This window comes from Gasterosteus aculeatus, chromosome 15 (genome assembly GCF_964276395.1).
Source record: "Gasterosteus aculeatus chromosome 15, fGasAcu3.hap1.1, whole genome shotgun sequence".
In the NCBI taxonomy this organism is placed as follows: domain Eukaryota; kingdom Metazoa; phylum Chordata; class Actinopteri; order Perciformes; family Gasterosteidae; genus Gasterosteus; species Gasterosteus aculeatus.
Genome location: NC_135703.1, coordinates 8,198,927 through 8,223,391, shown reverse-complemented (window position 1 = coordinate 8,223,391; position 24,465 = coordinate 8,198,927). Strand labels below are relative to the sequence as shown.

Below are 24,465 nucleotides of genomic sequence, written 5' to 3'. Positions count from 1 at the left end.
AATTAGATTAGATTTCTCCTGAATTCACCAAAGGTTAGCGTAAGAAAGTCCCTAATTTACATATTTTAACATACATTTTTTGAAAACCTTGCATACAGAAATAATTGTCTTGTGTAAATGTAAGTAATCAACTGACCAAATGTCTTGATGATCATAGTGCTTCTTTTTATCCTATTCATCTGTAATATAATTAAAAATGTACTTTACAGCACACTGCTAAAAAGTAGCACCTCTTCTACATATTCTAAAGTTTGTATTACTTTTTAAAAGCAGTATGTTTTTGTGGTATTACTTATGTAACAGCCTAATATTATACAGCTGCATTTCCACATAACTCAGAAAATGTGATTCCTTGTAGAGGTACATTAATAATTGAAGGAATTTCTGTTTATTTAGCAACTGCCAGTCTCGCCACATGTTGAAAAATGAAAACCTCTGTAGGTCTGACCAAAGGTCCACCCGTCTGAGAGCATCAGTCGCTGCTCCGTGCTGCTTTCAGCCTCTGCTGTCTCATTTGCTGTGACCAGCTGGAGACCAGTTGCGTGGTGGCAGGGTGTCCACATCGAGCCATATAGAGCAAAAGCACCCACTTAGATTAGTATGCAGTGGGAGAAATGGACAGTGTTTGACATGTCAGGTTTACACCTTTTGAAATGAAGAAGATTCACCAACCATTAGCAACATGCCGAGAAAAATGCTTTAAAGTGTTAAAATCAACCTGTTTACACATATTTCAATTGGGTAATTTGGGATAATATCGCATTCCTTAAGATCTTATGATGCGATGGCGCTATGAAGATAATAAATAACTAACACATTATATCGTATTTGTTTAGTTTGTAATTGGCTTCACCTTTAGATTTAACAGACATGAAAGGGGTATTGTTTATCATCTATAACTCTTGGTAAAAAAGTAGAGTTGAACTCAATGGAGACATTTGACAATGGTTTACATTTTTGAAATAAAGATGGTCGTGTTGAAACCATATCAGATCTTGGGTGTGTCGGGCCATTAGATGCCCAGAATTTGACTTTGTAAAGTGAAATCCTCTCTCCCTCAAGCACACACACACACACACACACACATGGCATATTTCTATCTCTCATCACTTGTGTACCCTGTAGAGTCTATTCCTAGGATGTCTCATAACAAGATGGCCTAATTAGCTTAGCTTCTTAGGGAATCCATTTGCCCATTACTGTAACCCATGCTGGTACGTCTGTGTGTGTGTGTGTGCGTGCGTGCGCGTGCGTGCGTGTGTGTGTGTGTGTCATGCCAGCCTGGGTCATTGGTAATTGCTGGTATTTTTAGATGACAGGCGTTAAAGGGTAATCTCTATCACTTAATATCGTTTTACTCTTTATACACATCCTTCCCTGCAGGAAAACGATACGTTTTTCTTGTCATGCTTTATAAATTTGCATTTTGCTCAGAGATAACTCCATTGACAAACAGAAATGATTTGCAATGCAGTATGACCCATACAAATTATACAACTGCTGGATTGTTAAATTAGAAAGCGTCATGGTACAAAGCGTGATTTTAAAACAAAAAAATCCTCCGTTAATAGAACTTCCATCAATCATGTTTGTTTTCCCACCAATGTGTTGTCACATATAATCTGCCTTCTAATCAGGACATTAGCCACCACAGATGCCCACTAAACTTTACCAGAAAATAGTTATAGTTGTTATAGTTAATTGATCAAGTACAATTATGTCAGCGTCACCTTTGTTTCAAGGGGCTTACCGTTGTTTTGGTTTGTTGGTGGCCGTAACACTTTGGTTGAACTGAAATATCATTTTCAATATCAAATATCAAATAACAATTTTAGATTGATTGTGATAAAATGTTGTTCAGGCATTTTTGCAGATGAATCCTAAGCTGGAGATCACCTGACCTTTACTCCACTGCCAAACTTGAGTTTATGATCAAAAACCCATATCAACTATCCATTAAGTCCAATAAGCAACAACTACGACAGCTAAAGATCTTCCTAATTACCCAAAAGCAGGAATGAGCCTGTTTTTAAACCAATGCAACACCTCTACGTGTGAAATCGTTGCATATGCAGCGAGGTACTCAAACAACCATTTACAACTGCGTGGAAGCGACCTGCAGACAGCTGGTGAAGCATAATTCACAGAAAGGCGCTCATATTTCAGCACATCCTAATATGAACGACCTCCTCAACGAGTCGGCCAACACGTGTGGATGCGAGCGTGATCCAGACAACGCACAAAATAGACATTGTTGTTTTATTTTGTGTTACACTTGTGCATTGTGTTTGACATGTTTGTCAACTTCAGCTTCTGCTTAACTATGAGTTTTGACTAAACTGTATCGTCTATACGATAGACAACTTCCTCCCATTTAAACTGATGAAGAGGTCGAAGTCATTACGGTCTGTTTGGTAAAAATTACCGGCGGGTATTTACATGTTCAATCTTCATATTCCCCAAGCGAGTGAAGACGTTTCTAAGAAATGCATGAAAACTACCAGAGCAGGTTGTGAAAGCAAAGCTGTTTCTGCCGACAGAAATGTCTGCGGAAATAGAACGTACTTTCTGATATAATCTGCCTAACAATTCAAATACATTTTTACAGACTTTCTCATCAGGTGGCAGGTAAACATTGCGACGTTTTAGAACAAACGGACAAGTTCACACCTGAGGCTTGAGGATTTAAAGTAAAGTATTTTTAATAAACATAAAAAAAAGAAAAAAGCTATATTTTTGTGTCCTCCCTGCGATGCTCCAGCCGCTGAGTGAGGATATTATGTTCTCGCCCAGTCTGTCTTCACCTCTTTTCCAACTTAGCTCTCTCATCTGGCTTCCCGATTTCTGCTGACAGGATTCAACGTAACACACGCATTCAAACACAAACACCAACACACACCATGTGGACGTACAAATGCAGCATTGACTCATGTGCTGGTAGTCTGGCTCTGGGACTGACTCACGGGATTGTCTTGTGCTCTCTCCAGGTGGTGGGCTGCCCTGTGAATGTGTACCCCCTCGACTCATTTTCATCTCAGCAACAGTCATGGAAAACTCAAAAACTGCCCGGTGACACATTTAAAAGTCCAAGGCAGACCAAGTAAAACAACTCACTGTTGACCTTTGATAATAGTTATTTGAAAAAAGAAAATCCTGCATGAAAGTCCACTTACATGCTTTTTAAATATATTTTTAATGTCATCTGTAAATGTTCTCTCTTTGGATGCACTGTGGGTTGATAACACCTCAACACGCACAGGGTAAACAACCTGTAGCCTAAATTAAATCACAGACACACATATATCTCTGTGCTTCATTCCGCCTCGCTCTCTATGATTTATGTCTCTATAACACTAAGTGGATCAGCGGCCCCTGAAGACTCATCGCTCAGGTGATGCTTTTTGATGATGCTGTAAATCGTAGCGAGCCTGTTAAACACAAGTGGCCACGGAGTGTTAAAATAAAATACATGCAGCTCCTATATACTAGGTACCTATAATATAAATAAATTATTCTGACAAAAAGTTATTAAATTGTTATTCTTTAGATTCTGCAAGGTATAAGTCTTGAGTCAGAGGGTGTAGCTGAGCTTTTGAGGGGGGGATCCCTTCTGATTTCTAGCAGGAACAGAACGGGACGTGTAGGCTCACTTCTTGGGCCGGCGCTGTCAGAGTGAGGAGGCTGCAGTCTGGCGCCCGCCTCCTTCCTGCCGCATACACAACTCCAAGGACACGTCATCACAGGGAGGTCTTCATGCATCACTGGCATCGCATGCTGTCTGAGGCCGGGGAATGGCCTGGTGTCATAATGGTGTTTGGGTCATATATGTGATAATAGGCAAGACAGTGTCGTTGTTTCCTTGGCTATCTCCTGAAGAAAAAAGAAATTTCACCCCATAGCCTACATCAGGGGTCTCAAACTCTGGCCCGCGGGCCACATCCGGCCCGCCGGGGCGTCCGGCCGGCTTTGGCGTACCGTCAGCGCCACCCCCCCGTCGACGTAACGTCCGCCGGTCGGACCGCCAGCGCACCTGAAATGAGTTTGAGACCCCTGGCCTACACCTTCCAGTATGTTTATTGATTAAATATTTTCGAGAATACGTAAGTTTATTACTTCTCTTCTTCTCTGAGAGTAGGCAAGGGGGGAAAATTGATACCAATCTTAAACCATTGAATATGGTAAACTGAAGCTGTATACAGCAGGTAGCCGGTTAGCTTAGCATAACACACTCACAAAATGTTCTTTTGTCTTTTTGTCTTTTGGTTTTGGTATGAGAGGAAGTTTTACGGTGATTATGCAATGAGCTTATTATTTAGCTGGGGGTTAACTTTCCACCTTTATAGCCGGTTGCCTGGCAACTGGTGGTCCCGCCAAGAACAAGGACCCTTTGGCCCTCCATAAAAGGGGATTTCTTTCTTTTTCTGCACTTTTTATTTGTAGCATTTCCCAACTTGTTGAGTTATTCATTTAAAAAGTCAGTAAAATGTTACTTTTTCAATTCGTAAATGCAATAATGACCTCTCCTAAGTCTTAACCATGCCGGAGTGAAAAGGGAAACCGGTTGTTATCCATAGAATTCTTTTCAAGAACATCCTCTCAGTCCATGCCAAATACACTTCCTTCCACACAACTCAATAAAAGAAGTAGATTTGCCCTGTAAATATAAATCACTGTGTGTTTTTGGTGTTGATCCAACGTTACCATACGGGAGTCTCGCACTGAGTGTATTCTGGCAGTGTCACATGTCTCCTCCTTCCCACATCGTTCCCTCCCTTGATCACTTGCAGCGCTCTTCGCGTCGCGGGCGCAGCGCAGCGTGGACTTGGAGACGTTTCGGCAGCGTTACGCAGGACGACGCGACAGACGCCAAAGCCTCATTTACAAGGACGCGGCTCTTTGGGTTTTTTTTAACGCTGAACTTTACTGGCTTTCAACTTCTCATATGTAACGTTGAAGCAGTTACTTCGCAGCCTCCTTAAACCTTTTTTTTCTCCTTCCATCTTCCTCCTTTCGGCAAACGAAACTCGGAACTCTCCTTCGCGACGGCGGCAGTGCGTGCCCCCCCCCCCCCCCCCCCTTGTCCTTATCTTTAGGTCACTGTGACTATTGAGAAATAGAAAATATGTAAAGAGCTTCAGGAGGAAAAACAACTACAGAGCAACAGCTTTTTTTTTTTTTTTTTTTTTTTTTAAAGATCCCCCCAAAACGAGAGGATGATCCCACCGGCCAACATGATCCAGGACGAAAGAGGGAGCAAAGAGGACGACCAGGACAAGAATGAGACCCCCGAATCCCCTTCAGCGAACCCCAGCCAGCAGGAAACCAAGGTAAGACTTTCCTGGTTTATCTACTACTATCATTATTATTCTTACTAGTATCTATCACCGCACGGAGAGACGGAGACACCGCGTGGGACCCGCGCTGCCCATCTGTCCGACAACTCGTACGAACACAAACAATGACAGTGAACTCATCACTAGTGTGTAACACGTTATAATACCAACATGATAATATTCCATTAAGAACAAAGAACAACTTTAGATGACATTTCCAATTGATCCCCACACACATTGATCTTATGCATTCATAAACATAGTGGGGGGGATTTTTGGTATGAAATTCATTGTCACTGTAGATTATCGACTGTATTGGTAAAAGAGGCGGTGTGGCGTGTTTAATGTTATGAGTTTATGAATAAGTGCAATATGGGATGGTGATGTAGGAAAGTAGGCTGCCTGATAGAGATCCACAGCTGCTGCCTCAGGCGTGTTGCCATCTATGTCACCTCTTTCCTAGAATACTACAACTAGCAGTAAAATATAAATACTCGTCCGTAATCCTAGTAGATTACAACAGCTCTATTGTCTATACTACCGAAGCGCGTTTAAAGAACATATGAGGCTTATACTTAGTTATAGCTTGTGAAATTCTGAGAAAAAGTCCAAGCTTTCATCAGGATCGTAGAGTCGCCCTCCTCTTTGTAAGGATTTTAAAGCTTGTGCATGTGAACTCTTCCTTTGGCACATCTGGTCACTTTATATTTAAAACAAGTCCTGGCTGACATCTCACGTCTGACGTTTCTGCCAAACAACCATCCACTCTTCCTTTCAATTTCTCACCTCAGTAGTCAAATACTTAAGACAGACCATAAAGTGAATTGTTTAATCGATCCTGTAGATCGAGTTCTACAACAAGCGCGACACATTTTCTACCATCAAGTGAAGCTTTGTCTGTGTTTTTATTCCTCCTCTAAGAACACTGTGAGGCCTGCCCATCACAAGCGCAAGGTGGGTAAACTGTCCACTCTCGGGTGAACTGTGCTGATTTCAGTCCACTGTGACGCGACAGCATACCTGCATGTACGTAAACACAAGTCAGAGTTGCTTCGCGTTACAACTTTTACTGCTGCTTTAAGCTAGAGCACTTTAGTGACATCATTGCCAAATAAGGTCTCATCCACCGTCACTCATGTTTATAGAGGATTCTTTGTTTAGAGGCTGGATCATTCAATTCATTTATTAACGACAATATATAATCTCACGTCTGTGACTGGCTGCTTTTTTTTTCTCCTGCATTACGTAGTCCAGGTCCCACTCCCCCCCCTCCCCCCCCCCATCCCCCACCCTCCCTTACAGATTCGGGGGCCATCAAACACAGCATGGGCACCTCAATGCATGTACACACATTCCCTCGCTTTGTTTACTTTATACAGGCATCTCAAGTTCAGATGTACATAACCGCCTTACAAGGGAGGATGTGTTCCACTGCGTCGTCCTTAAATAAGTACAACACATTCAGAATGTCTAGACAAACATTACTGATGTGTATCTAAGACCCAATTGTGTTAATATTAATATTACCAATAACTTTCCTTCCAGGGTGTGTAAAAGCCATGCAAGTTAGAAACTTACAGTATAATATCTGTGTGCCGTTTGTTGATGTCTGTTGTGCATTCCGGTGTGCGCTGATGGCCGAGTCCAAATTGATTTTTCAGTGACCCGTACAATTGATTGATCTTCACCACACCAAAGCTTCAACGAGCTCCAATTGTTCAGGCGTGTTAGCCAACAACATCGTCCTTTGTATTTTTTGATTTAAGCCTGCAAGTTATCACATATTGTGTCCACGTGTTCATAGTCATTCTTCGTAACCAACCGATCAGAGGACGGATCAACATTTCTGCACGGCAGGAAAGCTGTAAATCCACAGCGTCGTGACTTCAGGCCTGTAACTGTGTGCTAACATACCATAGAATACTAGCAGCCGTTCCTCACCCATTCGTCACTTAAAACATAATCTGTTTCTTTAATCAGAGACCTCCAGCCACACGCCGGCCAGGAACCAGAACCATAAAATCACATACAGTAGCTTAACAATTCTTTATTGCGTGTTTGAACCCAGGATTGGCTTCGGGGGGGAGGAGAGGTTAAATGAGGAGTTGTCAGCGTGGAGTGTTATGAATAGCATTACTGTAAAAGAGGACCCTACGCAGATTGATGGGGGCTGCAGCCAGAAATGGCAGCGCAGCGTCTGAGAGAAATAGTGTTGATGCGGCGCATTGCTCTAACCAGGAAATTGCATTACCTTCCAGTTAGGGAATCTCAAAGGCTTTTCATTGCACGGTGATGAGTAGCCGCTCTCGATGGGGCCTCATGTCGCCCATCGGACACTGAGACATTTTCCAGAAGGTTCTAGAGACACGGTTATCAAAAGGAATTGATTTACCCCACCGAATTCTCCCCTTCCCGCCATTCTCTAATCTTTTCCCGCCCCCGTTTTTTTTCTCCCTCGCGCCAGTTGACTTGCAACTCTTCTTCACTCTCCCCCTCAGCTGCAGAGACTCAAGCGCTCCTTGTCCTTCAAGACCAAGAGCGTCCGCAGCAAGAGCGCCGACAACTTCTTCCGAACGAGCGGCGACAACAAGGCGGAGCTGCTCTCAGATGTGAGCAGCAGCACGGGACACCTGTGCAACATCGGCATGGCCCCGCCGCACACCACCCACCACCCCATCCCCCCGGTGCCCCCAGCCATCCCCTCCGCGCCTCCGCCCACGTCGCGCTCCCAGTCGCGCAACCCGCTGCAGGTGGACTCGGCGGGACACTGCTTCATGGAGCACATCTTCAAGAAGCCGACGTTCTGCGACGTCTGCAACCACATGATCGTAGGTACGGTTCCAGAGCGACGGCCGAGTATGCAGCCCGAGCCGCTGATGTTACCCGAGTGTCTCAGTCGTCCTCTTTTTGCGCGTTGAGCCAGGGTGCTCTGTCGCTCTGCTGTTAGTGCCGGATAGCCAACGTCGGCACCGGCTCCTCTTCCTGTTCTCCCCTCGCCAGATGTTCTGGTTTCCCAGGCCGCTCCCCTCCTTGTTAACCACCAGTACCGAGGGACTGCTGAGTCTTTATATCTGCAGCTGGACGATGACAAGGGCGGCCCGCAACATCTGCTCTACAAGGCCCCGATTTTATATTCGGTAGTAAATATGATTTACACCGGAATAAGCAAGTTGCAGCTCATTGTTTTAGGCGCAGAACCTTTAGTTCACCCTCATCGCTCTAATTAACCTCTCGTTAACGTTTTCAAAAAGCTCTACCTGGCCAGTTGTAAACCACAGACGGGCAACATTGGAACTAGCTGATGAACATCAGGGCATTCAGCAGCTAAAGAGACTACTCAAGCAAGACTAGACCATAAAACATATTTATGACCGTGTTTTCTTTACACTAGTGTCTTGGTGTGGCCTGAGACGCATCCACTGGCCAAAGCCTTGAATGGGCCTCTGCTGGTCTGTTAATAATGAAAGTATGATGTCAGGCCTCTGTGATAGGCGCTGAGCCCTTCGCTCCGCTCGGGGGAAAAAACATGCTGCCGTCTTCTTCATTTGTCCTGTTCTAATGAGAACACAGTGTGGTCAGCGCGGAGAACAGGGAGTGGAGGCTGTTTTTCTATGTGTGTGTGTGAGTGTGTGTGTCTGTGTAATGAGGAGCGATGGTGCTGTCTGACTCTGTCTTCGAGTCAAAGGGCAGCACACAGGAGAGAGAGAGAGAGAGAGAGAGAGAGAGAGAGAGAGAGAGAGAGAGAGAGAGAGAGAGAGAGACATATAGTTATGGTGGAGGGGCGCGAGCTGATAATACAAGCATACTGTGTTTATTAAATCATTAGCTAATGGAGTTTAAATAGATCAGTAATTGTTTTTCGAACATTCATTTGGATAAGAGTGTATTCACTGGAATATACAGCTATTTATAAATAAATGAATACACGTTTACACATGTCAGTGTGCACAAAACCACATTGTTGGTTCTCTCGTGTATTAAATATGTGTTTTAAATAGACTTACTTTAAATACAGAGAAAACTCATACAATATTTTGGGATTTCCATTTCATTTAAAGGAGAAAAGTTGTGTGTTGTAATTGTGTTTACTTTTTGGACTTTGCCCAATGGTGATCTGTAATTTGATTTAAATATTTACCTTTAGGGGCAATTTCATAATCAATGTCACTATTTTAGTCAAAAGGACTCAATACCAAATGAACCCTTAATACGTACATTATTACAAATATAATAATATTGCAAAATACACCCAACTTATTAAGAGGATTCTTTATTGTATTGTACAAAAGCATCTACAAACGCATTGTTTAAACAGAAATGAATGAATTATTGTTTTTCACTTAGATTAAAGATGAATTGTTTCACTGGAACACGACAAATTACCTGGGGAAAGGCTGTTGATGACAAAAATGGAAAATAATTATTAGGTCAGTCTTGTAATAAACGTAATATTGACTCCTTTTAGGTAACAAATTCAACGCAAATAGCTTGTAGGATTATAAAAAGTAGAATTAGATACTGTTTGAGGGTATATGCTGTAGGAACACCGTACAGGCGTTACAATCTCTCCCTACAAACGATACAAAACATGTCAGACAAACAAAAAGAGGGAGACTGGCAGTGTTTTCTCTCTTTCTGTCGCACAAGAACAGCAGCGTGTTGTAACGACCTTGCACTTCCACTGATACCCCATCGATTCATTTTAGTGTAAATTGACAGCTGACGTTGTCTACCATGTGAGGACATTTCCCCCTCCCACCAGTGCATTGCTGAGTGTGGCAGTGAAAGTCAAACTGCATGAGCAAGTAGGAAAAATGTCCCCGGAAAGTTCATGGATAAAGATAAAAGAAAGTCACATGCGGGCGGCGTTGTTCTTGTGGTAAACATCATACCTGAAAAACCTCATCTTAAATGTCAGAGGTTAGCGTTATTTTAGACTTGTAGCCCACATTATGTATAACAGTCCGTTATCTTTGATGGAAAAACAACAAAAGGCAACTCCCCCTTTGTCTCTGCACTCTGGGCCTTAGTTCCCTAATTGTCTAGATGGGTATTTAGTGGGAAAAATAATGATATTCAAGTGACCGTGGGAGAAACTAATTAAAGTATTTCAATTAACCAAAGACTGCTCAGGTCTGTGAGCTTGTTAACGACAGGAGGTGGAGAAAATCAGAAGGCGTGAAGCATTGTGTGGCTATTGTAACGAGACTGTGCAGCATGAAGGAGATACTGTTGGGAGCAAGATTGGAAAATTGAGCAGGAAAGACTGTTGGAAAGAGGTATGGGAAATATCCGGCAGGGGTCTACTGTTGTATAAATGAAAAATAAAGCTGAGTAGCCAAGAAACAGTAAATACCAGAGAGAGCTGCACTGTCACTCAGTTTTCCCCACAGCTGTAATCTCCCGGCTTCCTTTCCGAGCCTGGAGGAGAAAACTCCCCTAAACACACACACTCACGTCATTACCCAACCATTGCTGAGGGAAGTCGACAATGTCTCATAATTCCTCCATTTTGAAGTGAATGAGCGCAACCCATTGAGAACTTGTTGTCAAGGACTTCATTTGCCTCCTGCCCCGGGGAATTGAGAGGGACACACAGTAGCTTGAGTTAAGGAATCTTAAAGGTGACACGGAATGGACCTCACAGGTCTTTGAACGTCATCAGTCGACCTGATTCAGGGACCTAAAACTCGGCTGCAGCTCGTGCCCATCGCGTCTGCTCTTTCTGCACCGCTAGGGCCGACCGATCCGAGGATCCGAGGTTTCTTTTTTGGTTTCCATCTCCGTACGTCAGCTCTGTGACGATCAGGCTCAGCCAAGCAACACAAGAACTTAAAAATGAGGGAATACAGATTCATTTTTTCCAGCCATTAACTGCTGCTGCCCAGCTCAAGATAGGCGTGACACGAGTTCACATTGCAGCACGTGAAGAGCAAGCAGAGATCCCCCCCCACACTACTCCCCCTCCCCATTGGCTAAGTAAACTACATGAAGGGCCTTGTACCTTATGTACACAGTGTCTTGTGTTTGCTGTCTTCTCCGGGGATCAGATGTTCCGCTTGGTTTCATAGTTACATCGTCATCGCTGCTCACTAAACCCAATATGCTGCGATCTAGATTGGAATCCGACGCGTTGCCCATTCACAGTGCACAAATAAAAAAAACTGTACAAAACACGAGGAATGCGAACAACGTCGATGATCCGCCATCGACGTCCGCTCTGAACGCACGCTGATGAAGATCGATGAACCCTTTGTACGTCAGAATCCTTTTAAATGCATGCATGCAGAGTGTAGGACAGGCCAGGGCTCAAAGTCATTGATCGATCAATATCAATCGATGAAGAGCTGGGGGAGCATATCTGCCACACTACAACTGATAGCATCAGTAGGACTTGTTAACACTGTTGTCGCCCGTTATTATGCAATGTCTAATAATACGACACTGCCAGCTAAAAGCCTTCAGGAAGCCATCTTTTATTTTTTCCTATTTGAAACTAAATAAGTTAACAGTAAAAAACTAAATAAGTTAACAGTAAATTTAAGAAATTTAAGATTACCAGTCGGACGCATTTTCTAATCAAATTACACTCACCGTTCACTATCCAATCAAATTTGTACCTTTGTACAGATTTTGGTTCTTAATGACACCTCGTTCTGAAAAGCATTTACTTTTTTCCCTTCTCAATGTATATTGCTGTTTTTCTTAAGGATCCCATTTAAATCCAGTTCCTGCAGGACACATCTGAACCTGTTGCCTTCCTTCCTATTTGCTCATCAGGCACAACAGCCAAGCACGTGGTGTTCCTGGCCGGAAACACGGCGAAGCACGGCCTCCGCTGCAAAGCCTGCAAGATGAGCCTTCATCACAAATGTGAGAATGGAGTGGGACAGCAGCGCTGCATGGGCAAGCTGGTAAGATGCAGTACACCAAATAATAGGGACACAAAGACGTGATGTAGACGGTGCATTCGTCTCTGTGCTGTCAGCGGATCGGGAGCTTGTAATTACTGAGTCGGTACGATGGAAACCAAAACAAGACACATTAGAATTGGCTGCCTGACCGTTTCCCACTAGAATGTGCTTATTCATGAATCACACTCGATGTGTGAGTGTGCTGGTACATCAGTCACCACCCTCCATCCTCGTCATCTCGTCTCCCCACAATGGTTATATCACCGCTCTGCCCGTCTAAGTATTCGGTAACAGCAGCCAGCATAAACCATTGAGACAGAATCGATACCCCCCCCGCTGACGTTTCAGGCTCCACCACGATGTCTGTTTTTTAATACACAAACAAAGGTGTTTTTTGTAAGATAAGGTGGTAATTAAAAATTATTTGGAACAATTATCAAATTGTTGTTTATTTTGCGTTCACTGAGGAAATTCACTAGGACGGAAACGGGAAAGTCGGCGGGATTGATCTGTGATCAACACGTTACTTTGAAGCAAACTGAACCCTTGAAAGTTTAGGAAATCCTTGAATCCGTTCCAAAAACTCAACTATAAACGTTGACGAAACTTAAAGAGCTGGGTTTATGGGGATAAGCTGATTTCAAAATGACTTATGTGTTGACATAAAGAAGTAATGAAATTCCGGGGAATTTGTATAAACTCGATACAGTGACTCAGCTTCTCAGTGTTACTACCTCATGACCATGAGCTTTCTAGTAGCCCAGCAGACGGCCAGTCAGGTCTGAACTGGGACTCTTCTTCATTCGCACACATCCCACGCTGAGGGGACAGGGACGGTAACACCGTCAGGACATATTTTGTGTATACACCCTGCATTTTCTTACCTTGCTCCTCACAGTACGTGAGGAATAAGGAAGAAGTATGGCTGGAATTAGGAATTTGAAATAAGTTGCCTTTGTGATAATCATCGAGAATAAAGTAGGTAGATAGTCATATTGAAAAGTAAAAAGGCAGGCAGGCCACTAGATGACAGAGGGATGGGGCTTGAAGATATGATCCGCTCTCAGGAGTGGAAAATTAGGTCGAGAGGTCAATAGATAAAAAAGGAAGTTTTTCCCAGTGGAGTACAGCTCTAAATTCAACTTACTCTAAACTTGGAGGCTTCAGCAGCCATGCTTGTTTCTCTTGGCTTGAGAACTCTTTAGCAAAGAAATCAAGTTTCTTCATGCTCTGAATCTTTGTATGCCATGAAACCAGTTTTTTTTTACCATTTCCCGCCTGGGTTTCTGTACTGAAACAGAAACTACTACTACTACTACAATTCACATATGGTGGTATTAATGGTCCTTTGTTAGTTGTTTGTTAGGTACTTGGTTACATTACATTACTTCAACTTTAGCTTTGGCAAACATCAGCTAATGATACTATGATTTTTTTAAGATTTGAAGGTTTTCAGTGAAACGTCAAACTCCACGTTTTCCTTTTTTTTATGGTCATGTCTTCATTTTGCACAAACAAGATGTAGGTCACTAAGCTAACAAAAGCTGACCATTCATTAAATTGAGTTGCTTTATCTTGACACTCTTTTGTTAGCAGTTTGCAGCATGAATGAATAAATCACTTAAATCAGTGACTTTTGATGAAAAGAAACAAGCAGATTGTGAATTGAAGACACATAAGAAAGGCGACCTTGAACCTCCCTCACATTTCCCCCTGAAACCTACATCACTGCCTTCACAACATCCGCGGGTTACTACATTAAGTCACGGACAGCAACGGTTATAGTCGCGTCTTTTGTTCGTAGCCAAATGAACCCTTATTCCTTAATGAGTTTGACCATAAAAATGTGACGTCTCAGTTCTCCAGAGATTAAATGTAAACTAACAGACAAAAGCAGTCTTATGAGACGTAGTTCTCCAACACTGATCCTCTCATCCAGTGAAGAATTGAAATGAACAAACAATTATCTACAACAATCCCTAGAAAAAAAGAAAATGCCAAAAAGCTGATAGATAATAGATACATTAATCATTACTGGGTGACGATTTCACTCTCCTGTTTTTGCTTCTTTACTTAAGAAGGGTTTAAAACAGATGGGGAAGTATTGATTGGATAGGATGCGGGTTAGTAATGGTTTTATAAATGATTAATGTTTGAGGGCCTTTGGAGATGGAGGAAGGACGTGATGAATAAAGATGAATAAGACAGCGACTTTAATTTTAAAAAGGTCCTATCTGGTACATGTCTGTGGATCACCTCACAGCCATCACATGTTCTGCTCCCATTGTCCACGCTCAACTCTTTCCGTAACAAATCAGTTATTATTTATTTACAATACCCGAGCACTATTTGTAACTGTAGTCTTTAATTTAATGTCTGTTTAACATTAACACAACAGTGATGTCACATATCCATAAGACACAACTTCATCTCTTGTCAGCTGAGCTCGGAAACATCGCACTGAAGAGAGCTGTATGCAGTATTTTAATGGCCTAGTTAGTTGTGAGATGCTTCAATTTGTCTGTCAGCTCTCTTTTCCCCCTCTCTCCTTCAGCCAAAAGGCTTTCGACGGTACTACAGCTCCCCGTTACTGATCCAGGAACAGTACGGCTGCATCAAAGAAGTCATGCCCATCGGTGAGCGTGATGACACAAAAACTGGACCACACACTACTTGGGCTGTTTTGGATGATTTACCTGATTTACTTAAATGTCTGTTTCTTTTCTAAAGCCTGTGGCAACAAGGTGGACCCGGTGTACGAGGCCTTGAGGTTTGGGACGTCGTTGGCACAGAAGGCCAAGAGGGCCAGTGGATCCGATTCTCCACACAGAAACTCGGTAAGAAAAAAACGGTTCATGTTTGGTTGGTGTCGGTTTTCACCCTGTCAAAACAAAATACCAGCCACTAAATCCTTCAGTTTTATTTATCCTATTTCCTATCTCAAGTCTCCTTTTCATCAAGCCATAAAGATGAACACAATCCAGTTAATTTATTGTTCTTGTTATGTCCCACCAGAACAGACAGAGTGTAGCTGATGGTCTAAATAGATACTGCCACTGCAGGGCTGTAAACACTACCAATAAAGGCAGTCTGTTAGAGGCAGTGATGGAGGGAGATGTTGGGGCAAACGCTCATGTTACAGCTCTTGACGATGGACTGGACCGATTGTAGTGTAAAGCTACACTCTCCAGCCTCCTCTCTGTCCCTGTGTAATACACAAGGACATCTGATTTACATAGCTTATCACTTTTAATGTAATCTAAACTGTGTATGGCGTCTGGATAAGTGCCTCTGTATGATGACAAGTGAACGCTGTGGGGTTTTAGCCACCCTGTCCCGTGCAGCTGTTAGTGAATGGACCTGCGTGTCGCTGAGGGCTCACAGACACAATGAGATCTCAACAGGGATTATGATAATTGTTTCCAAATGCAGACTTGCAAACCGCATGTTTGCGACACTGCAGTTCTCTCAATAGCAGCTGTTTGGACTGCGAGAGCGAAGAGATTTGTAGCCGCTTGCACGTCCGTCCATCTGTCTTTTAAATCTGTCCTCGTCTCTGCTACGCTCACTTAAATGATCTTTGCATGATCTCTGCAGACCAGTGACTTGGACAACGTCCCAGAAGAAGTGGTGGCTCACAGCAGTAGGCAGGAGTTGTCAAGAAAACACAGCGATGACGGTGGGTTTCTTGCACGCCGCGTGCATCACGATCACGGCCATGTAGTTGTTAGCCCGCACCGCGCGTCGGCCATGACACTGCTCTAGTGTCTTAGTGTTTGGATTAAATGGAAAAAAGTCTTGGGTCAATGAAACACTGTTTAAAATGAGTTAAATAAGAGATCATATATAACATATTAAATCCGGTAGTTTTTTTGAATTCGTAGCAATTCTTTATGGGAACTGTATGAATAAATTATACAATTTTGGCCACTTTTCTGGCAAGGTTCTTAAAGTGGAAAATAATCCACTGTACACTGTAACATATAATCTAAGAAACGTTACAGATTTTGGAGGCTGCAAACTTTCGACCGATCACATATAGTCGATGGTTGTTCATTTATTTATGTTTTTGTATCCTTCAGTTTTCACAGTCATTGAGAACGGGACAGATTATTACCTCCAGCCAGAGAGAAAACCTGACGACATGCTGGTAAGAAATTGTCCACGTGATACATCTAAATCTGTCAGGTGTGTTTGAGTGAGTACATTATTTTCACTGCTGTTCTTCTAACATACACCTGCATTTTAGTAATGCAAACATATCAGACTGAATTAAATTGACAGGAAATATAATTGATTCAAAGTTCTTATCTTCACTTTTAACACCGATTGTTATTCTGCATCTCAGAGCGCTAACGTCTATTATAAAGTGCGTTCTGAAACCCTCTGAGAAGCCCAAACTCCTTGCGGTGTCTCTGAGAACTGATACCCAGCCGGTCGGTTCCGTGCGTTCGCTCAACATAGTGCACTTTGGCCCTCGGCCTCCATCATCACTGATGAATTTCCCAGGACTCAGAGGGAAAACTTCTCTTTCTGCCGTAACAAATCATAGCCGAGTTGACAGACTACTGGCCTGCACCAACAGACAGAATCCGTGACCTTACGTAATGTTTGGATCTGCAGCTTTGGGATCTGTGCTTCTGTTTTTATTCTCTCCAGTAAAGATTCAGCGCTGACGAGGCGCATTCGTGCTAGTGAGAGGAAGAAAACAAAAAAAACGGTGATGAACCTCTGTGAATATCTAGGCTCTCCCTGCAGAGTGGTGATGAATATTTCATGGGCAGATTTCAAAAACTGCTCTTTTCCTTTTTGTTTTTCATCCTGCCGTTTGTAGTATAAAGGCTCTTCACGCACGTTTTCTAAGAGCAGCCATTTGTTCTGTTTGCTTTTATAGTTAAACAGGTTTATCTCCGATCGTCAGCAATGGAAAAAGTCCGCCGATACGCAAACGGTAAAAGTGAACAAATAACCATACAAGGCGAAAAAAAGCAAACACTTATCTTCTGCAATGCAATCTAGCAGTGCATCCATCTATTTTGGGGGAAGCGAAGGGAAGTGCATTGTGCTGTTGTTATCAAGCCGAACCTAGCACAGCTGGCAGCAGGCTGTTTGTCTGTCAGCCGACAGGTCCATTAGCTCGGCCCGGTGGACGGACAGATGCGGGCTCTGTAATGAGCAATGAGCAGAGAAAAACAGCTTCTCCGAAGACGGAGCCTCCGATTTGAGACGAGAGGCTCACACGCACAAGCGGACAGCGCATGCAGTCACACACAGGATCCCCATCTGTTCACGCTTTTCAGGTTTAGTGTTTAAACAACCTGAATTCAATCCACAGCAAAGCTGTCTGGCTCGTGCTGTGATTGGTTTTTGGTTGGATTCTCGGTTTGGGAAGCGTGATGTGAGAAGTGTAACTCGCGACAACAAAAAAACTTTCTGAAATTAGCTCGTCAAGCAGCACTAATTAACTTTTCTATGAGTCAAATGACTATTCGGACGACTTGTTAGTGTACATAATAAAGCATTTAGCTGTTATATAGCAAAAAACTCTCTCATGCGCTGGTGGAACAAAGCAGTCCTCGATGGAGAAGGAATATTGGACCAGATTAGAGCTGTAAGCATGCTGTGTTTTTGCTAGATATTTGAATACATTGACTGACACATTCCTCATATGGTTTATAAGGTGATAATAAATTGTGTTCGCGTGTTACACAAGATTTAAAGGAACGAACAACGTTCTTTCATTTCCTTATTCTGTGTTTCTCCTTCACCCCACTTCGAGTACCCACTCAGTCACAAAGGACGCAGTTATCTCAACCTGCCCGACCTCGGGCTCAATGTTCTCGGCTCCCACAGCAGTTAGAGGCTATTAGCGGAAATGAATCGCCGCTGCTTGATGTTGTCGTTTTTTCGCTCAGGGGGCCACAAAGGCAGTTTGCTTTGCCCGAGGCCTTTAACTCAACGCATCCCTCAGGCACCTCGCCGGGCCGCGTGGATGATGCCGCGAGAGGCAGGAAGTAACAGAAACACTCATTTTCACAAACTACACATTGCACTGAAAGGCAGCCAGGAGTGTGTCCAAAAAAAGCCATTCTCAAATCTTTTAACACCATTGTGGTTTTTCTGGCATTACGCGGGGACAAGTTATCGTTTGGATGGATTTCAGGGACACAGCGGGCAGGATTCCGACTCAAGGTATTAGTGATGAAAGAAAAGGGCCCCCGCCGGCTTTGTTAGGAGGTGTGAGGAGGCCCAGAATGGAGGCTCATCTCCCTGATAATTGTGCCAACACCTCTGTGACAACGTCCTCTCCACCCACACCCGTGTCCTGTTTTCACTTCCTCGGCGTTGAAAACCCGATCGCGGTTCGCCCACTCACGTCGACAACTTAACCAAGGGCCTCTCCCGCCCATGTGGATGCCAAGGGACTATTTTAAGGATACAAGATGATGTCGGGTTTCTTTGTTTGTGTGACTGTGTTTTTCTTCATTTCCCAAGAGACTCCCTGAAAACCTGACCTCTGTGTTCACGAGTTTGCACGTTTGTGTCTCGTCCAGTTGGAGCAGAGCCAACTACCGAAGGACGTCCTCAAACTCAACACCTACGTGGCCTTGTTCAGCTTCACCCCCCAAGACAGCCACGACCTGGACATGAGGCTAGTTTACACACATCACTCATCTCTCCATCCTTTTACATCGGCGCCTAGTACGTGCATCGCCTGCCGTGCGCACACAGCAATGACGACAGGGAAGCGGAATCTTGTCCTGCGCATGTATAAGATTAATAAATGGACTCCTTTAGTCGCATTAGCGATTAGCAACTTTGTGTATGTTGCACCTTGCGTTTGCATTTGCTCTTAACTGGCCTTGCATGCTCTGCGGCACGTATGTTAGTTTGCAAAAACTAACAAAAAACACTTCCAGTGAATCCTACTGTTATTTTAGTGAACATTATTCTCATATCAAGCCTTATGCAAGAGAGAGGTACACAATCACAAACACACAAAAGTACATATGTACACTAGAGTTTTATTCATGTTGGTAAAGAACATGACACGTTAGTGAAGAGCTGTAGCTCCTAATCAATATTCATTTTCTTTTTAATGCTAATAAATTTTGTTAATTACTCTGTGTTTTATCTTATGTATTCAGGGTATGAAGTCAAAAAGATAAAAGAAGAGGTTTACAACACGTACTAATTAGCCTTCTCTTTATAGGTAATGGTCCTCAAAGATTAATTTCTCAGGGGTGGCCTCATTAATCTACCTGTGTGTGTCATAATGGTCTATTAATATCAGTCAATTTCATGTATTCTTTGATTTATCTTGAGTCGGAAAGAATTCTATTTATATCCCCATGAGGCGTACACAGCTGGCTAAATGGGGACAGACTGGTAAAAAAAAACCATTTTCTTTGGTAAAAATTATGAGATGGTCTAGTTATACTCCTAAACACCCATTAAGCAAATAACTGTAAAGAAAACCACAGTAAAAAGTCAATGTGCAAACCAATCAAAGAAATGTTGTTAAGTAAATGAAAAGCAGCTCACGTCAGTCGTTGTATAACTTTCTTAATAGGCTAAGTAAGTTGTAATAAGTTTCTTACAGAAATAATGTCTCCCATGTGGTAAAAAGAAACACAAAAATATCAATGCATCCCATCCGTTAACCGTTGTGAAGAGGGCGTCCCCTGTAACATGCTTTAAATAGGCCCTCAGGGAGAGATCATTCATCATGAGCACTCCTTCTGCTTAAGTAACCATTTGCTCCTGGTGCTCTTTGAGGATTTTAGGATATGAGAGAGCTCTTGTTCCCTCTCTCGGTTTCCTGCACACACACACACACACACACACACAAGGATATGTCAAGAAAAACGTCCATTGTCCAGCCTCATTTATTATTTATTGACTTCTCCTCCTGGATTCCCTGTCCAGTGATACCTGCTAAATTCACCAAGTTATGTTTCAAATATACGATCTGATGAAAGCTTACATCAATGCTTTTCTATGCTGGGTGTGTGCTGAAAACAGTAATCAAGTACCGGTAAATGAAACACTTACTCAGAAAGCACAAATGACGGGAGGATTGGAATCTTTAATTAAAAGTTGTCATTTGTTTGTGATTACTTTTAGCTGCAGCCACATGCTCCATTTCCTTTTGACTAAGTGGTGATTGTAATGATGGTTTTAGATCCCAGAATTAGGAAACCCACTCTTCCTTTTTGTTATTTAATGGAAAATGATTTCACCAACAGTTTTTCTCATTTTCATGGCTCTCGTTTGGATGTGAACGCAGGGTTCTTCTAGGAGATGTGTACATGACACATTTCCTGTTTTTCTTCTAAGCAACGTGTCTCTACTGTGTTTTCATCTTAGAAGTATTTACAATGTCAGATGCAGCGCTGTTTCTCATCTACAATAAAGACTGTTTTCTGAGTCATGAGGATCATACCAGGCAAAGGACACTTAGGATTGTAACTGAACAACAGGAGGAAGAAAATAGGGGAAATTGCGTAAACCAACATTTGGCCCAAACCTTTCAATTTTTATTGGTCAAATTAGCTGACGGCTTCAAACAGTAATTAAGGTGCATGTTTCCTGGGCCAAAAAGAATTACTTCCAGCAAAAAGGATAAAACAAAAAAACACAAAGACCTTTTCTAATGTCTGTCCATAAGGCCTTCCTAAAGAGCTCAGGTGGACAGGTGAAGTCCTTCTCATTGTCAACCATACCTACATTAACTTGTATGCGTTGCTAAGCTCTGTACCGTGTAGCGCTGCTATGCTTCTGAACCAGAACAGACAAACCAAACACATTTCCATCTTTACTTTACCCCTTGTTGCTTGGATGGGGAGCACATATGCACGTGATTGCTACATACATGATGTCATGCTAACAGACAAAGGCAAATGCTAAAAGGTGCAAGGTCAAAATGAATTATCTTCCCCACTCGATGATCCTCTATTGCCATTTGATTTAATGGAAATGTGTTCACAGACATGCACCACCGAAGCACTGGGCTAAGGTGGGTCAGTGTGACCCGCCGTGTGGAGGAACTCTGTTATTTGCATGGATTTATATGACTATGCAGTAAAGAGAAAGCCTTTTGTTTTAGTAGTTGTTCCTTTGTTTTGCTCCATAATGCAGAGCGGGAGACAGAATCTTGGTGGCTGATGACTCCAACGATGACTGGTGGAAGGTAGGTACGAAACCGACATATTACCACCACACACAAAGGAAAGGATTGATAAATTACAGGAACTCTAGCTGTAAATTATAGGCGAGAGGCAACAATCTGCCTTGGGACAGAACTGCTTGGCAGATAAATTATGGAGACAAAAGGGCCAAACCGTTACTGCACAGGCTGCCGGCTGCCACCAGACCGTGAAGAAACTCATCACGCATTTTAACTCTGCTGCTGTTCTCTACAGGCTGGAGATAAACAAAGACATCTGGCCCGTTTGGTCTTTGACCACTGATACTTTACCTGATTAAATACATGCATGCAGCACAATGCTTATAAGTAATGACAGTGATGACGTATGTCCTTTTTTACGTCCGTGCACCAGCTATGAATAAGCTAATTTGATCCAAGTACAACCAACCCGCCAGTTTGTAAACCTCTTCATGACGTCGGCTCCTTTCATGTGTTGTTTCAGGGGGTAATTGAGGACAGGATCGGTTTCTTCCCAGCAGCCTTTGCTCATCAGGTGCGGATCGAGGACCAGGTGTTCAGGTGTAACAGGACGTTCATTGGCTGTAAAGAACAAGGCCAGATCACCCTGAAGGAGGGACAGGTACCGTACAAACCCTATGAAGATGACGAGGGTTGTTTACAGCCAGGCAGAGTGATATTTTAAGTGACTTAAATGTCAGTCTAATCTTGTGTGAAAGTGAAAAGTATTAAAAAAGAGACCGAACAAGATGCTTCGCTTAAAATAGTTTATTAATTTTCTAAATCATCTTACCCGATTATTACGGGTCTGCATTTGCTACTACTGAAGGACTTAGTTTGGCCAAACATTAGCAAGCTTCACAACACACGAGCGTCCCCTTATGATGGGTTGGAAAAGTATCAACCATGAACATTTCAACTTTCATGTTACACCGTATACACCGTGTATGATTCACGGTGGCAACCAAGCCTTTAGAGAACATCCCATTCACGTTATCCAGCAGCTCTTCAGCCATCTCATTACCCTCCTGCAGCCCCCGCAGTGCCTCTTACCTCCAGCAACCCTTACGCTTGCATGTGCTGGTTCACTGGACAGCTTGACGTGAGCAGAGGATCTTTCAAGGAAACTAACATTAGATTAGCATTTTGGGGGATGTGTCTGCTGTGCTCAGATCAAGCTCCTTTTCCCACCATATTTTCCTGAGCATGTTGGAACTCAGACTTAAAGCAAGTAACCCCCAGTGGAGATGAAGCCATGGAAGACAAGATGAGTCTGTGACGCGCTGCCTTTCTTTTCCTGTCACACAAACCCTGGGGAAGATGCTGGGAGGAGTCAGAGCGAGCATGAAGATACAAAATGTTCGTTTGATCACTTCTTTGCTGACGAAATTGCTGACAAAAAAAACTCAGAACATCTCAAACTTAATAATGACCACATAATCATAGCAAAACTTACCAATAGGCAATAGAATTTTCAAAATAACGAGAGGTTGGAGCCACCAATTACTCACATATGTTATAGTGTTTGATCCCACGTTCCATCCTATGCAGTGATCCCATTTAATTAAGATTCATTTTAATTTTCATATATATCTTTGTCCTCAGATCTGTGTGAGCAGTGAGGGCGAACACAGCGGCTTCATCCGGGTGGCGAGTGGAAAGAAGAGAGGCTTCGTGCCCTGTGATGTTCTGGAAATCCTCTGAGAGAAACAGACAGATGAAGTGTGAAAGAGAGCGACAGAAGGTCATCTGGAGGTCAGAGGAGGATGGGCTTGATTCTGCAACATGGCTACAAGAAACCAGTGGGAACCTTCGCCTCTTCAGAAATTTGAAGTTGGATGTGAAAAAATAGACTGTCAGCACCTTCCTCACTGCCTGTCGGCACACACACAGACCGACATGAGATTTCACTGGATTTCATTTAATTTATAGAGCCAACGTGTTTGTTTATTTTCCGTTTAGCTTTAATCCGCTACAAGCTGTTTATTTCTTTTAAAGGGAACTGCTGTCTGCCCGTTTAAGCCAAAGAAAAGGAAACAAGCACTTACAATGATACACAGTACAATGATTCATTTTTAAGGCTTCAGCACAAACAATGTCATTCCTCTTAGAAATAGTTTCGTTTTTTGTGCTTTTACATTATGTTGATTCCTTTAGACCAAAATGTGTGGTTATTGTGGATGACAAAATCCTTTAACGTCAGAAGAGATATATATATATATATATATATATATATATATATATATATATATATATATATATATATATATATATCACCTTAAATTCCACAGATTTAATTGAATAACCAGGAACAATCTAGGAATATGTGTGTCAGTGGACACAGTTTAACATTTACACAGATTATATTAGATTTATTGTTTGGGCTTGTCTTTAATTCTAGTTTTCGCTCATTTGAGTTTCCCAAAAGATTTTAGGAATACTCCGTTAACACATGATGGGGAATTTAATACGGTGAGAAATGAAAGAAAATAATACATTTTAGTACAATACAACTTTAAACGTGTTTTTTCTCTTTCTCAGCACTGCCGTTCTGAACAGCACTCACAGGTCAAATTGCAGATAAGTGTGTTTTTGGAGAGTTGTTGCATCATTATAGATAAAGTATATATTTTTTGCTGAATGTCCAAGAACTCCACATTGTACATACTGTACATATAAGATTAAAATGTCTTCTTTATCACAACAACCATAAGTGAACTTTGATCTTTTATTTTGTCAGTTGTTTTTTCGCTGCAAGTCGCTGCAATTCATTAGATAAAAATAGCTGTCCAATATTTCACATATCTCCTGCGTCTCGGAATGATTCCTTAACTGGAATGGATTGTGTTATTCACATTGAGACCCCAAACTATTTGCACAGCAGGAAAGACTTTTAGACAATTAGAGGTGAGATGTAGCTTTAATGCACAGACTGATCTTTAGTCTCAGCTTTTACACCAGCCCCTCACATCTACATGCTACATGTTGTACTTTTCTAAAACAAAAAGCCCATGACTCATGGATGAGATCAATCAGATGAAATGAGGCA

The 24,465-nt window shown here is 42.5% G+C and overlaps 1 protein-coding gene across 4 annotated transcripts; it reads left to right on the top strand.

Moving 5' to 3' along the window:
- The first annotated feature begins 4,800 nt into the window (after positions 1–4,800).
- On the top strand, positions 4,801–24,123 carry stac (SH3 and cysteine rich domain). 4 transcript variants are annotated; one of them, XM_040200149.2, is made up of 13 exons: positions 4,920–5,093; positions 5,195–5,327; positions 6,255–6,287; positions 7,832–8,165; positions 12,114–12,247; positions 14,802–14,883; positions 14,978–15,084; positions 15,845–15,926; positions 16,330–16,397; positions 18,802–18,899; positions 21,389–21,440; positions 21,901–22,038; positions 23,022–24,123. In XM_040200149.2, exons 2-13 carry the CDS (start codon positions 5,214–5,216, stop codon positions 23,118–23,120), a joined length of 1,341 nt encoding a protein of 446 aa, XP_040056083.1. In that variant the 5' UTR covers positions 4,920–5,093; positions 5,195–5,213; the 3' UTR covers positions 23,121–24,123. The 4 variants fall into 4 exon arrangements, with proteins under 4 accessions (XP_077946110.1, XP_040056083.1, XP_077946109.1 ...); XM_078089983.1 differs by having other exon boundaries at positions 4,925–5,051; XM_078089984.1 differs by lacking the exon at positions 6,255–6,287 and having other exon boundaries at positions 4,801–5,093.
- Positions 24,124–24,465: the final 342 nt, after the last annotated feature.